This window comes from Trichosurus vulpecula, chromosome 1 (assembly GCF_011100635.1).
Source record: "Trichosurus vulpecula isolate mTriVul1 chromosome 1, mTriVul1.pri, whole genome shotgun sequence".
Lineage (NCBI taxonomy): Eukaryota > Metazoa > Chordata > Mammalia > Diprotodontia > Phalangeridae > Trichosurus > Trichosurus vulpecula.
The window spans coordinates 549960458-549973797 of NC_050573.1; the positions used below are offsets into that span (position 1 = coordinate 549960458).

General features: G+C 39.6%; 1 protein-coding gene across 1 annotated transcript in view; it reads right to left on the minus strand.

The window, feature by feature from the left end:
* LOC118834196 (ATP-binding cassette sub-family A member 3-like) overlaps window positions 1-13340 on the minus strand; it is a 233891-nt gene that overhangs the window by 30194 nt on the left and 190357 nt on the right. The window contains exons 22-25 of the mRNA XM_036741643.1: window positions 9930-10082; window positions 3840-4048; window positions 944-1075; window positions 555-749 (exon numbers count right to left, since the gene is read on the minus strand). Coding sequence (XP_036597538.1) covers window positions 555-749; window positions 944-1075; window positions 3840-4048; window positions 9930-10082 — 689 coding nt within the window. The remainder of the gene's footprint in view (window positions 1-554; window positions 750-943; window positions 1076-3839; window positions 4049-9929; window positions 10083-13340) is intronic.

Here is a 13340-nt window from a genome sequence, read left to right on the forward strand (position 1 = left end):
CCCCAGAATGACAGATATATTGTTTTACAGCTAGGAGAGGAAGGTCATTTTCATTGATTATAAAGAGGTGCATTTGTGGGCAGTGTCAATGAAGTTTCAAAGTGAAGACAAAAGTAATAGGCTGTAGTTTTACACTTTGAAATAGATGTGGCATTTAGAAACTGCCTGCCTATTATTAACTTTTTCGTGATTAATGACAAGGAGAAAAAATGTGTGTACATTAGGTAATGACAAAACATAAATAAGTTTGATAACATCCATTTAGATACTTGAGGAGTCTTACAAACTGAAGTTAAGTACTGATGACTTTAAAAATAATTTTTAATTGGTGTGTCTTGAAATTATTAATTGTGCTGTAAATTATGAGATTCCCACCCACTTTTGTAATAGATTATGTTCAATTTGTAGTTTAAGAACTATTTGCTTCCTCTCTACAAAAAGAGAAGTTTATTTAAAGGCACAGGAGGACCGACCCTGACCCCTACTACTGAGTCCTCATCATTTAGGGAGGACAGTGTGTCTACTCTGGATCCTGGTCTGTAGGAACATCTTACCTTTCTGAGATCCTTGTAGACACTGTAGTTTTCAACGAAAGCATCCCCAGAGGTGATAGTCTCATCTCCAGTCAACATTTTGAAGGTGGTGGTTTTCCCTGCTCCATTCAAGCCAAGTAGTCCAAAGCACTCCATTTTTTGGACTTCTAGACAGAGTCTATCCACAGCCAGGAAAGGTAACCACTTAAAATACACCTAATAAAACATAAAACATAAGGATATAATTGATTAATCTTTTGCAAGAAACATTCCTAAGGTGACTTTACAAGAACTATCTATCCCCCATTCAGCTCAAGTTCCTTTCCCGATTGCAAAGATGAGCTTAATTAAACTTGTGTCATCTCCAACATGCCTTTGGTGGGACGATATTGATCATTGATTAACTCTACCTTTAGGAGATTCTTAATAATTAGTGGTCTGTCCAAAGATAACAGCCTCTCTGAAGGGTATTCTCGGATTTTCTTCTTCTCATTTGCCACATCTTCATCTTCAGAAATCTCTGGTACTTCAAATCTCTGCTCCTGTATTTCCAAGACAACAATTAATGATGTGGATGGCCTTAAGGTATCTGCCCAGCCTAAGCTGGTGGGGGAGAGATCCTGGAGGAGGGTGGAAGAAAGACACTCCTAGGGAGGTTACAGAGTTCTGAGAAGGGCTTTAGAGGAAGTTTCAGACTTACTACTTCAGTTTTCACAAACATAAAACTTCTGGATTCTATAGTTTTAGAAATTGGGCCTATACAGCCATGTTTAGGGGATGACTATTCTTATTGGAACTAAGAAAATTATATGAAATTGCAAATATTGATAAATCTTTTGAAAAGTAATAGTCATTTGTACCACAGTTACAAAATGCACCTAAGGCCTGAGCATGCTGAGCTGCAATTGGGGAAGGTTTCTAAATTGTTCTCTTGGGGAACTTAGTCACAGAACTAACCCAGTCAGATTCAAAATCGATAAGGGGCCTAAAAAGCCAGGTATCCCTCCTACTTAGGATGTGAGTGACAGTGGGAGACAAACATTCCATTTAAGTGTCTTGACTTTATAGGACTTAATGTTGTAGTGTCCTTATCCTTCCAGTTGATTATACCTTCTCCAGTTCCTCTCAGCTTTGTATCAAGCCTGGATCATCTCTATTCCAATTATAGCATCCCTCTGGCTTCCACCAACTTGCACTCACACCTATAGGTTGGACCTCAGAGGGTGGCTGCTACCTTGAGTTCTACGCCCTGTTTGGACCCAAAGTCTTTCCACCATAGCTCACAAGCCCCCTCTAGTGTGTTTCTCGTATCAGCCAGTAAACACAATTAGCTCTTAGCAAAGGCATTTACTAAACTGGCAGAGTAAAAACAGTAGCTATGAAGCATTCCCCTATAAATCTGGGATGCACTCTCCTACAAATACACAACTTTTGATATCTCCCTCCTCCTCTTTTTCTAATGATTTTCCCTCAAATTACTTTAACTGTATTCTCTATTGGAAACTGCTTTCAGACTTCAACAAAGCTAAAGGCCATAAAGGGCAAAGACAATGAAGTATGAGGGTGAAGGTCTCTTAAGGGTAAATGAAGCATTCCACACTTTACAGGGGTCTCTGAGGCATTAAGTAGTTCTATTATATATGAAAACTCCAGCAGAGATAATGAATTTGCCCTAGGACACAGTAACTTTCCCCCACTCCACTCAGTTACAAAGAGCAACAGGAATTTGGGAAATGCATGGGATGGTCACCACTAGTTGGGTAAGATTCCTCACCAAAGGAATCCAGTTTTGAACTGGGTACACATGTTGAGAAGGAGAGGCTGTATCCCTCCCTCCTACTATTATAGAGGTGACAAACCTTGGAGCCAAGATCCCAAGGAAACATCTGTAAAGACTTCTGACAATGCTAGGCTAAGGGTCTTTGCCCACTCTGAAAAAGTATAATGGCACATGGCTGTACCTAAGATAGGAAGTGGTGAAGACTACAGCTTCCAATTGAAGAGTGAATCCAAGATGTCTAGCAGGTTGATCCAGCTAGCAAATACACCACTTTCTAAGGTCTTTTAAGTTACCTTGGCCACATGTTTTCCCTACACTTGTGCCTCATAACCACTGTTCTTTAGGTTTCTGCCCACTATCTCTCCTACAAGATGTTGTATACTTACACAAGGGTACACTACAGGTTTCTCTGGGAGAATGCTTTATAACTACTATTTTTTTCCTATGCCATTTGAGTAAATGTCTTTTCTAAAGGATAACTACATACACTGGCTGCCTGCATGAGCAACAGTGTTAGGAGGAATTACCCCCAAGAACCCAAGGCTTGTTGCTCACAGCCCGGTTGCTCCTCTGGGTACCCAATCTATCAGCATAAGTATGAGTTAAGGAACTGAGCTAAGAGGGAATGCTAAATATATATTTCGCATATAGCTATATTTTGTAAGTGGTGTTTTTCCAGATAGAATGTAAGTTCTTTGAGAGCAAAGACTTTCAGTTTAGTCTTTGACTCAGTAGCACCTAGCACAGATCCTGGCTCAAAGTCATTACTTAATGAATGTTTACTGACTTCATGATATTTCTGTGGACAAGTAAGCCAGAAAAAAATATTCCCGTATCTATATACTGAATCTCGGAAAGTAATATCATAGTAGGAAATGAAACTATCTGAAAACATGTACAACTATACATGCACATATATATGTGTACATATACATATACATACATCTATATACATATACATCTCTCTATGTGTATATATATATGTATGTATATATATATACACATACATATACACACAAATTTATATACATACATACAAAGAAAGAAGGGACAACATGGCATAGTGGATAAAAAATTGGCCAGGAAAGACTGGGCTTTAAGTCCTAACTCTGCCACACCCTGCGTGTGTGTCTCTGGTCAAGTCTCACAACCTCTCGGTGTTCTAGGTATTCTCTAAGACTATAAAGTTGCAAAGAAAGATAGGAACTTGAATTGGTAAAGGGAGTTTCCTCATCTAAGCATTCTCTGTAACAGTGAAATCACAAGACCAGTCCCTATTTGTAGCCCTATAAGGAAGGAAATTCCATAGTTACACTCAAGAGACCTCACATGTGTGCACAGGCATACATGTCTTTTCATCACAACTTGTTTACAATCAAGCTTAGTTTTCAGGATGTCAGTAACCACAATGGTTACCATGAATATCAATGTATCTAACTTAATGAAGTATCTAACTTAAATGGGTACCAACAGTACCAAACAGTACCAAACAGTAAAAAAAAATTAATTTCCTTTTGGTGCAGTACCTTTTTCTGGCTCAACCCTAGATCCTTACGTATATGTTGCCACATCAGGTAACCAGAGAAAAGGAAGTGAGTGCAATGGTTTCTTAGTTTCCAAACATATATTTCAATCAAACAAAGCAAGAGGAGATAAAAGAAGCCTGAGGCAGCCATGGCAACCAGAAACTTTCCAATCCCATCACCGTTCCATGAATAGAAATTAGTCTCAGCACCTGGGAAATGGAAAAAAAAAGAAAGTACCTTGTTTTGTAATTTACTATTTTTAGAAATGATCAATACTCTCCATCTACCTTTTAATTTTAATCTGCGTTCAGATAATGGTCTCTTAGGTAAGCAACCAGTTATGAAGGCAGAGTACATTTGAACATCATTCAGTATTATATGATAAAATATAACATAATTAATGTGAGATATATATTGATATCCATAGTAATGCTTGCATTTTAGGATTACTACACACATTTCCATATTTTAAGCATGAATCTCAGCATCTCCCTTTAAGATTTTTAATAGGATGGAGAGCCCAAAATGTGTGTAACCCTTCCCTTATACACAGATTTCAATAAAAACAAGGAGTCAATTGCTCACTTTTTGGCAGGAATTCAAAAACACTGATAGTACCAATTACTGATCAGCCACATTTTCTTAAGTACCTACTATGTGCCAGAGAATGTCCTAAATGCTAAGACTAAAAACGAGGTGAAATACAGCCCCTGCCCTCAAGGAACTTACAATCTAATGGGAGAGACAACATGCAAATAAATATATACAGAGCAAGCTATAATACAGGATAAATAGGAAATCATTAATAGAGAGAAGGCAATGGAATTAACAGAGGTTGGGAGAGGCTTCTTGTAGAAAATAGTATTTTAGATGGGGCTTAAAGGAAGCCAGGGAGGTCAGTAGTTGGAGTACAGTGGGGAAAGCATTCCAGGCCTAGGTGACAGCCAGGGAGAATCCCTATAGATAAGAGATGGAGTGTCTTGTTTGTGGAACAGCCAGTAACCTAATGTCATTAGATCGTAGAGTATTTGTTGAGGAGCAAGGTGAACAAAAGCTGGAAATGTAGTAGGGGGCTAGGTTATGAAGGGCTTTGTAGGCCAGAGTATTTTGTATTTTCTTCTAGAGGCAATAGGAATTCACTGGAGTTTACTGGGTGATATCAAACCTGTATTTTGGGAAAAGCACTTTAATTTCTGAATGGGATGCTGAACATGGATTGGAGTGGAGAGAGACTTGAGGAAGTCAGACCCACCAGCAGGCTATTGCAATAATCCATACATGAGGTGATGAGAGCCTGCACTACAGTGTCGTTACTGTCAGAAGAGAGAAGGGGGCATATTCAAGAGATGCTGCAAAGGTGAAATTGACAGGCCTGGGCAACAGCTTGGATATGGGAGGAGAGTATGTGAGATATAGTGAGGAGTCTCAGGGTGACTCCAAGTTTGGACTGGAAGGATGATGTTACCCTCTAAAGTAATAGGGAAGGTAGGAGCCAAGGGGTGGGGGGAGGATTTAGGAGGAAAGATAATGAGTTCAATTTTGGACATATTGAATTTAAGATGTCTACTAGATATCTAGTTTGAGAAGTCAGGAAGGCAGTTGGAAATGTGAGATTGGAGGTCAGCAGAGAGATCTGAGAATCATCAACATAGAGATGGTAATTAAATCCATTGGGAGTGGATGAGATTACTAAGTGAAGTAGTATAGAGAGAGAAGAGAAGAGGGAACCAGGACAGAATGCTGAGGGACACCTATGGTTAGATATTGTACTTTGGAAGAGGATCTAGTAAAGGAGACAGAAAAGGAGCAGTCAGATAATAGGAAGAAAATCAAGAGAAAGTGGTATCCCAAAAACCTAGAGAGAAGAGAGTGATCAACAGTGTCAAAGGCTGAATGCAGAGAGATAAAGGAGAATGAGACAGAGGAAAGGCCATTGGATTTAGCAACTAAGAGATCATTAGTAACTTTAGAGAGAGCAGTTTCAGAGGAATAATGAGATTGGAAGCCAGACTATAAGGTGTTAAGAAGGGAATGAGAGGAGAGAAAGTGGAAGCACATATTGTAGATAGACTTTTCAAGGAATTTAGATACAAATGGCAGAAGACATAGGATAATAGGGATGGAAGGATCAAGTGAGGGTTTTTTCAGAAAAAGGAGACATGGGCATATTTATAGGGAGTAGGAAATAAAACAGTAGATAGTGAGAGATTGAAAACAAGTGAAAGATGAGAGATGACAGAGAGAACAATAGATGGAAAAAAAAGGATGGAATGAGATTATTTAAACAAGGGGAGTGGTTTGCCTTGGTAAGGAGTAAGGCCAATTCAAGGGCAGAAGGCACCTGAGTGGTAGGAGATAAGAAGGGGAAAGAGTTCGTGGTGAAGGGTCTCAATTTTTAGTAAAATATGAGGCAAGGTTCTCAGCTGAGAAAGTGGGAAGAGGGGAAGCCATGGGAAATTTGAAAAGATTTGAAAGAGCTGCTCTGGAGAGTGGGATAGTAAGTTGATAAGGAAGGTATAGAAGGATTGCCTAGCAGTAGTGAGGCCCCAGTTCGAGTTATGTAACATAAATTTCTAGTGGACCCAGTCAGAACCATTGCATGATTTTCTCCGCCTTCATTACTCATCATGTGTATGTAGCCAGGGTGTAGTGAAGTAGCTCATGGGAAGCAAATAGGTTGAGGAACTGAGTGATAAGGGTATTTGTGTGAAAATTAATAAGTATGTTGGTGTCCCCAGAAAAGAAAAAAATTGTAAGCCAGGTATTAAACTCATTGAGGGGAATGAATGACCTTGGGATCAAGTAGATGACAGCTACTAAGATTTTAATTGGGTGGTAGATATGAATAGCATAAACCTCGAAGGGAGAGAGGCTACTGAATGATGGAAGAAAGAAGAGAACTGGAAGAGGTAATGGGGAGCAAAAAGTATTCCAATTTCCCTGAATGAAAGTGCAGCCAGTACTGAAAATAGTAGCCAGGGAAAATATGTCATCAGGAAAAATCCAGGTTTCAGTAAGAGTTAGAAGATGGAGAGTGGGCGAGGAAAAGATTTAAGATGAAGGGAAATTTGTTGTCTAATGTAACAATCATTCCAGAGGGCACAGGGGAAGGACTGGGTAGAGTGAGGATGAAATTCTAGGCAAGAAGTTTGAGGGAGGTGGGACTAAAGAACTGGAAGGTGAGGGGTATGAATTGGGGCATGGATAATGAACAGGAGTTCAGACTCACTGGGGTATGAAAGATATAACAAAGTATGAGAATATTCATCACTAAGTGAAGGATGTCACATTTCTACCCTCAAAGGGTAGAATGCATCAAATGGACAGGAGGCCTGAAGTAAAAGGATGGCTTTCTCTTCTTTGTACTAGAGGTTCTTAACATCCCATTTGGCAGACTGATTGGCAGCAGGAGGTAAAAATTCCCTAATGAACCTCAAATTCTTAAGAACATTCATTCCTCATGAGATCTGTGATCCTCTTGAATTTACACTTGTATCTTCTGAAACCTCAGAGTACTTCATAAAGATGCTCTCAGCTAGAGAAATGACTTTTGTACTGGGATGTGCTGTAATGATGCCCTAGCCTTTCTCCACTGGATCCTTTCCTCCCTGGATTTTTAAATTTTTTTCTTTATTTATTTTTAGTTTTCACCATTCACTTTTATAAGATTTTAAGTTCTAAATTTTCCCCCTCCCTCCCCTCTCCACACCCTAAGATGGCATGCAATCTGATATAGGCAATACATGTACAGTCATATTTAACATTTCCACATCAGTCATGTCGTGAAAGAAGAATCAGAACAAAAGGGAAAAACCACAAAAACAAACTCAACAACAAAAAAAGAGAAAATAATATGCTTCATTCTGCATTCAGACTCCATAGTTTTTTCTCTGGATGTGGATAGCAATTTCCATCATGAATCTTTTGGAACTGTTTTAGATCATCACACAATGTTGCTGTTACTGTGTACGGTTTTCTCCTAGTTCTGCTCACTTCACTTAGCATCAGTTCATGTAAGTCTTTCCAGGTTTTTCTGAAATCCACCTGCTTATCATTTCTTATGGAAATAGGCCCCCTGGCCTATTACATGCATATACCACAACTTGTTCAGCCATTCCCCAATTGATGGGCATGCCTTCAATTTCCAACTCGTGGCCACCATGAAAAGAACTGCTATAAATATTTTTGTACATGTGGGTTCTTTTCCCTTTTTTATAATCTCTTTGGGATACAGACCTAGTATGCACAGTTTTATAGTCCTTTGGGCATAGTTTCAAATTGATTTCCAGAATGGTTGGATCAGTTCACAACTCCACCAACAATGCGTTAGCATTCCAATTTTCCCACATCTTCTCCAACATTTATCATTTTCCTGTTTTGTCAATGTTAACCAATCTGATGGGTGTGAGGTACCTCAGAGTTATTTTAATGTGCATTTCACTAATCAATGGTGACTTAGAGCATTTTTCATATGACTACATTTCTTCCTTCTTTTAATTTCTCCTCTGATAACTGTTTATTCATATCCTTTGACCATTTATCAATTGGGGAATGACTTCTATTCTTATAAATTTGATTCAGTTCTCTATATATCTTAGAAATGAGGCTTTTATCAGAGATGCTGGCTGTAAAAATTGTTTCCCGGCTTTCTGCTTCCCTTCTAATAATTTTGGTTGCATTGGTTTTGTTTGTGCAAAACCTTTTTAATTTGGGGCAGCTAGGTGGCACAGTGGGTAGAGCACTGACCCTGGAGTCAGGAGGACCTGAGTTCAAATCTGGCCTCAGATGCTTGACACATCTACTAGCTGTGTGACCTTGGGCAAATCACTTAACCCCAATTGCCCTGCCAAAACCCCCCTTTTTTAATTTAATGTAATCAAAATTATCCATTTTGCATTTCATAATGTTTTCTATCTCTTGTTTGGTCATAACTTCTTCTGTTCTCCATAGATCTGACAGGTAAACTATTTCTTACTCTCCTAATTTTCTTCCTTTATATCTAAATCATGTACCCATTTTGACCTTATCTTGGTATGTTGTGTAAGATGTTGATCTATGCCTAATTTCTGCCATACTTTCTCCCTGGATTTTTATGACACTGCTATATCTTTATTCTTTTCTTACATATCTGAATGATCATTCTCATTTCCTTTACTGGATCTTCATCCACATTTCTTTACATATATAGATAAGTACATTTCAAGATCCTCCTCTTACCCTCATACTTTGTGTGTGTGTGTGTGTGTGTGTGTGTGTGTGTGTGTGTGTGTGTGATTTCGCTAAATCCCATAGATTCAGCTATCATTTCTATGCAGATGACTCTTAGATATAGCCTTCATTTGTCTCCTGAACACATCATGTGAAAAACTGAATTCATTACTCTTCCACCCAAATCTATCTTCTCCTAACTTTCTTGTTTTTGTCCAGGGTATGCTATTCTTCTAGTCACCCAGGTTTATAAGCTAGAAGTCATCCTCAACTCTTATTCTCATTCACCTTCCATTGCCTCTAGAATAAAATACAAAACCCTGTTTGGCATTTAGAGCCCTTCACAATATGGCTCAAGCCTACCTTCCCAGGCTGATTGCACACCACTTCCCTCCAATTCCAGCATAATTAACTTCCTTGCTGTTTCCTTCACATAGCATTCCATCTGCCACTTCTGCGTTCTTGCTCTCAGACCATCCTTCATGACTGTAATGGTCTCTTTTATCACTAGCACCTCTTGGAACCCCTAGCTCCCCTCAAGAGTTAAGTCAAAAGTCATCTCATTCAAAAAGCTTTCATGAATCTTCCAATTTAGTGGGCTTCCTTACTAATATCATTTTGTCTTAATTTTGCATAAATGCTGTAAGTATGAATTTGTGAACATATTGTGTCCTCTGAGCAGAATTTGAGATCCTTAAAGGTAGGAATTAACTTATTTTGGTTTTGTGTCCTCAGCTCCTAACATAATGCTTGGCATGTTGTGGGTACTTAAATGCTTTTTGATGGACTCCACCCACTCTGTTTTGTGCTCCAAAATAGGGACAACTATGAAAAAAAGATTAGGGTAAGGGACTTTAACTAGGATCCAGAGCAGCCAAGGACACTTACCTTGGCAATTAATGGACTGAGAAATGGCACAGAACTTCTTGGCCTTGAAATTTTCAAAAAATCCTTGGACAGACATCCCGAAAGTATAACTGGGAAGCAGCAGGAACGAATTGGTCACAATTTCTGAGTAAACTCCCAAATCGAACACTGTGATGGAGAGGTGATTGATTAACTTTCACTGTAGGACACATACCTCTCCAGGGCAACCAAACAAAGCCACTGAAGTCCCCAGTGGCAACATACATATGTTTCTCCTAAAACAGCAATCAGAGTTCTTCAAATGTTTTTTTGATTTTATCAGTTTCTATATAACATGATCCATGTTTCTGCTGTCTGAGATATCAGAACCATTTGGACCAATTCTCCATTTCTCAATCTCACCTGAGGCTCAGAACATGAACGTTATGCTGCTACAGGGCACGAAGCTTGAGAAATGGTGAAGAGGTAGGAAATTATAGGGTTTATTTTCATTTCAATAAACTAAGGATGATAATACATCCTCACAGAAACATGTTTACAAGTTAATCAGGTTTTTCCAACAATAAAGCAGAATTCTCCCAGATACTGGCACTCTAAGTTATTATATAGGTGGATAACAAGGAATTAATAAATTATGTTACTGAGACTTACCTTAAAGGACTTCAAGTCTGAACTGACATGACTACAAAGTTTGACCCGTATCAGGGCATACATTGGGAAAGGAGACAAACTGAAGATAAGCAACATTCCTCAAAGCTAAAGTCACAGGCTCTCTCTTCTTTAGCAAGTAGGTCAACATTTTTGTTCCTTATTAGAGGAATAATTAGTCTACTAGGGAAAATGATTCCGGACACTCACTGCTTCACTGGCCAAAGAAGACTAGGATATTTTAGTGGACAATAATCTATTTCATTGTGTTCCCACTGAAGATATAATGACCTTCTCACTTCTGATGAATGAAAGAAAATCTCCCATGGTAAACAAGAATTGGAGGAAGAAAGTAAGTTTGATTTACTTGATATAAAACTTGCCATGCTGGGAGAAAAAAAAATAAGTCCTGACTTTGTCCTACAAGATTCTAGAAATGAAAGGAAATACAAGGATTGGTACAGTGAGAGTTTTCATGAAAAGAGCTCTTCAATAAAACCACAGAATTTTAGAGCTGTGGAATGAGGGGAAAGACTGTCGAAGATTTCAGAAAGAAAAACATTCAAAGACTTTGAACATAAGCAGATAAAGAAAGAGAAAAAACCCCAATAACAACAGAAGGAAATATGGCCTCCAGATCTAGTAAAAGGGTGTAGGCATCTATAACTAGACAGTACAAAACAAAGAATAATGATCCAACACTTGATGAGACAGAGGACTCTGCAGAGTTTGAGGAGAAGACAGAACCACATAGTGTCTCTGAGTGGTTCAAAAGAGAAATGTGTGTGTGTGTATGTGTGTGTGAGAGAGAGAGAGACAGACAGACAGACAGAGACAGAGAGAGACAGAGACAGAGAGAGAGAGAGAACAATACATTAGGAAAGCAAATACATAGAAATGAAGGACAATCTAGAATAAAAGAAGCAAAAAACAGTAACACTAAAAGAAAATATCATCACTATACAATCAAAGCATACTGATCTTGAAGACAGGATGTGCGGAGACAACCTAAGGATCATAAGTCTCCAGGAACAAAACAGGACAGAAAAAAAAACCTTAGAATCATAATGAAGGCAATAATAGAAGAGAATTTCCCAGAACTTCTGAACATAAAAATGAAATTCCAATTGAAAGAATTCACAGATTGCTCCCAGGAAAAAAAGTCCAAAGATGTCAACTCCAAAACTCCATACAGTTAAATGTGACAATTCAGTTTAAAAACATCAAGTTCTGCAAGCCATCAATAGAAAGACCTTGAAATATAAAGGAAAGGATATTTCAACAACACAAGACTATTCTGCATCCACCAGAAAACATGGGAAGGACTGGAATAATGTACCCCAAAAAGCACTGGAGTATGAGCATGAAGACCAGGGTAACCTAACCTGCGAATCTGAACTAAGCCATACATGAAAAATGCTAATATTCAACAATAAAGGAGGGTTTGGAACATTTTAGGAAAGAAAGCAGTATTGAAGAGAAACAAGAGTGAAGGGTTAAATCTGATAAAAGTAACTGAAAAAAGAGGTGGATGGGGGGGTTTTTCAGAATTTGGTGACATCTTGCCTATAGGTGAATCAATGTTGAAGTTTTTTTGTGCGAATACATTAAAACATGAGAAGGCTCATGAAAGGGAAGGGGGAGCTGTTGGATAGAGAGAAATGTGTGATGTGCTGTGGGCAAATCAAAAGCTAGCAATGAGGGGAAGGTGGCCTCTGAGGTCTCAGAAAGGGAAAACATACAGGGGATTTGATGAGGAACAAGGGGAAAAATTGAGAAGATGGGAAAAAGAAGGAGGCCTTACTTTAGTTTTGAAAAGTGTTTCCACTGATGAATGCTCCTTTGGGTGAAGACCGATGGTCTATGAAGGGAGACGGTGACTTTAGACTGGATGTGGCCTTAGGGATTTGCTATTTGAAAAGTCTACTCAGGGGTGGAGTCAAGATGGAGGGGTAGAGACAGCAATCCAGCCAAATTCTCCCAATATTCCCCCTCCAAACAACCTTAATATAACTTGCAAAATTGAATTCTGGAGCAATATAATCAACAAAAGGTTGGAATGGGACATTTTTTCCAGCCCAAAACAATTTAGATGGTTGGCAGGAGAGGTCTGTGACATTGAGTTGGGGGTCCCAGAACCCATGCAGCAGGAGCACTAACTGTGGGTCTTCGAGATCATGATAGAGGCAGCAACACTATCCAGAGTTCTCAACCCAGACACAGTAAACTGGTCAGAAAAAGATTACAAGGGACCTTGTTGAGGTCCTCCGCCCCAATACCTAACTTGGGGAGGGGTCTGTTACCCCCCCCCCAAAACCCAGGCCTTTGCCTAGCAAAGGGCCTGATCTCGCAGACAATGAATGGGGTGGGAGCCAAAGGTGGTGAGTGACTCCGTTTATTGTTTCAGCAAGCAGCATTTTTATATCTTTGGTTATGTAGGCATTAGGGGTGCCCTGGTCCCACCTACTCTCCTCCCCTTCTCCGAAGTTCCCTGCGGACAGGCAGTCCAGGCAAAGAACCGGAGGTTCCATGTGCTCAGGCAAGCCCAGTCAGAGAGCCGGAAGTGCCATGTGGTCAAGCAGGTCCGGGCAAAGACCTGGAATTGCTACTGAGGCAACAAAGGCGAGACCCCTCCTCCTGGCTCCACCCATATCTCAGAGCCCTGAGTTTACCTGAGCAGGCCCTGGGCGTGGAGGTCCGAGGAGGGCAGGGCTCGGCTCTAACTCGCCCGGTAACAGGACCTTTTGCAGACACTGAGCATAGGACCTGGTGCCATTT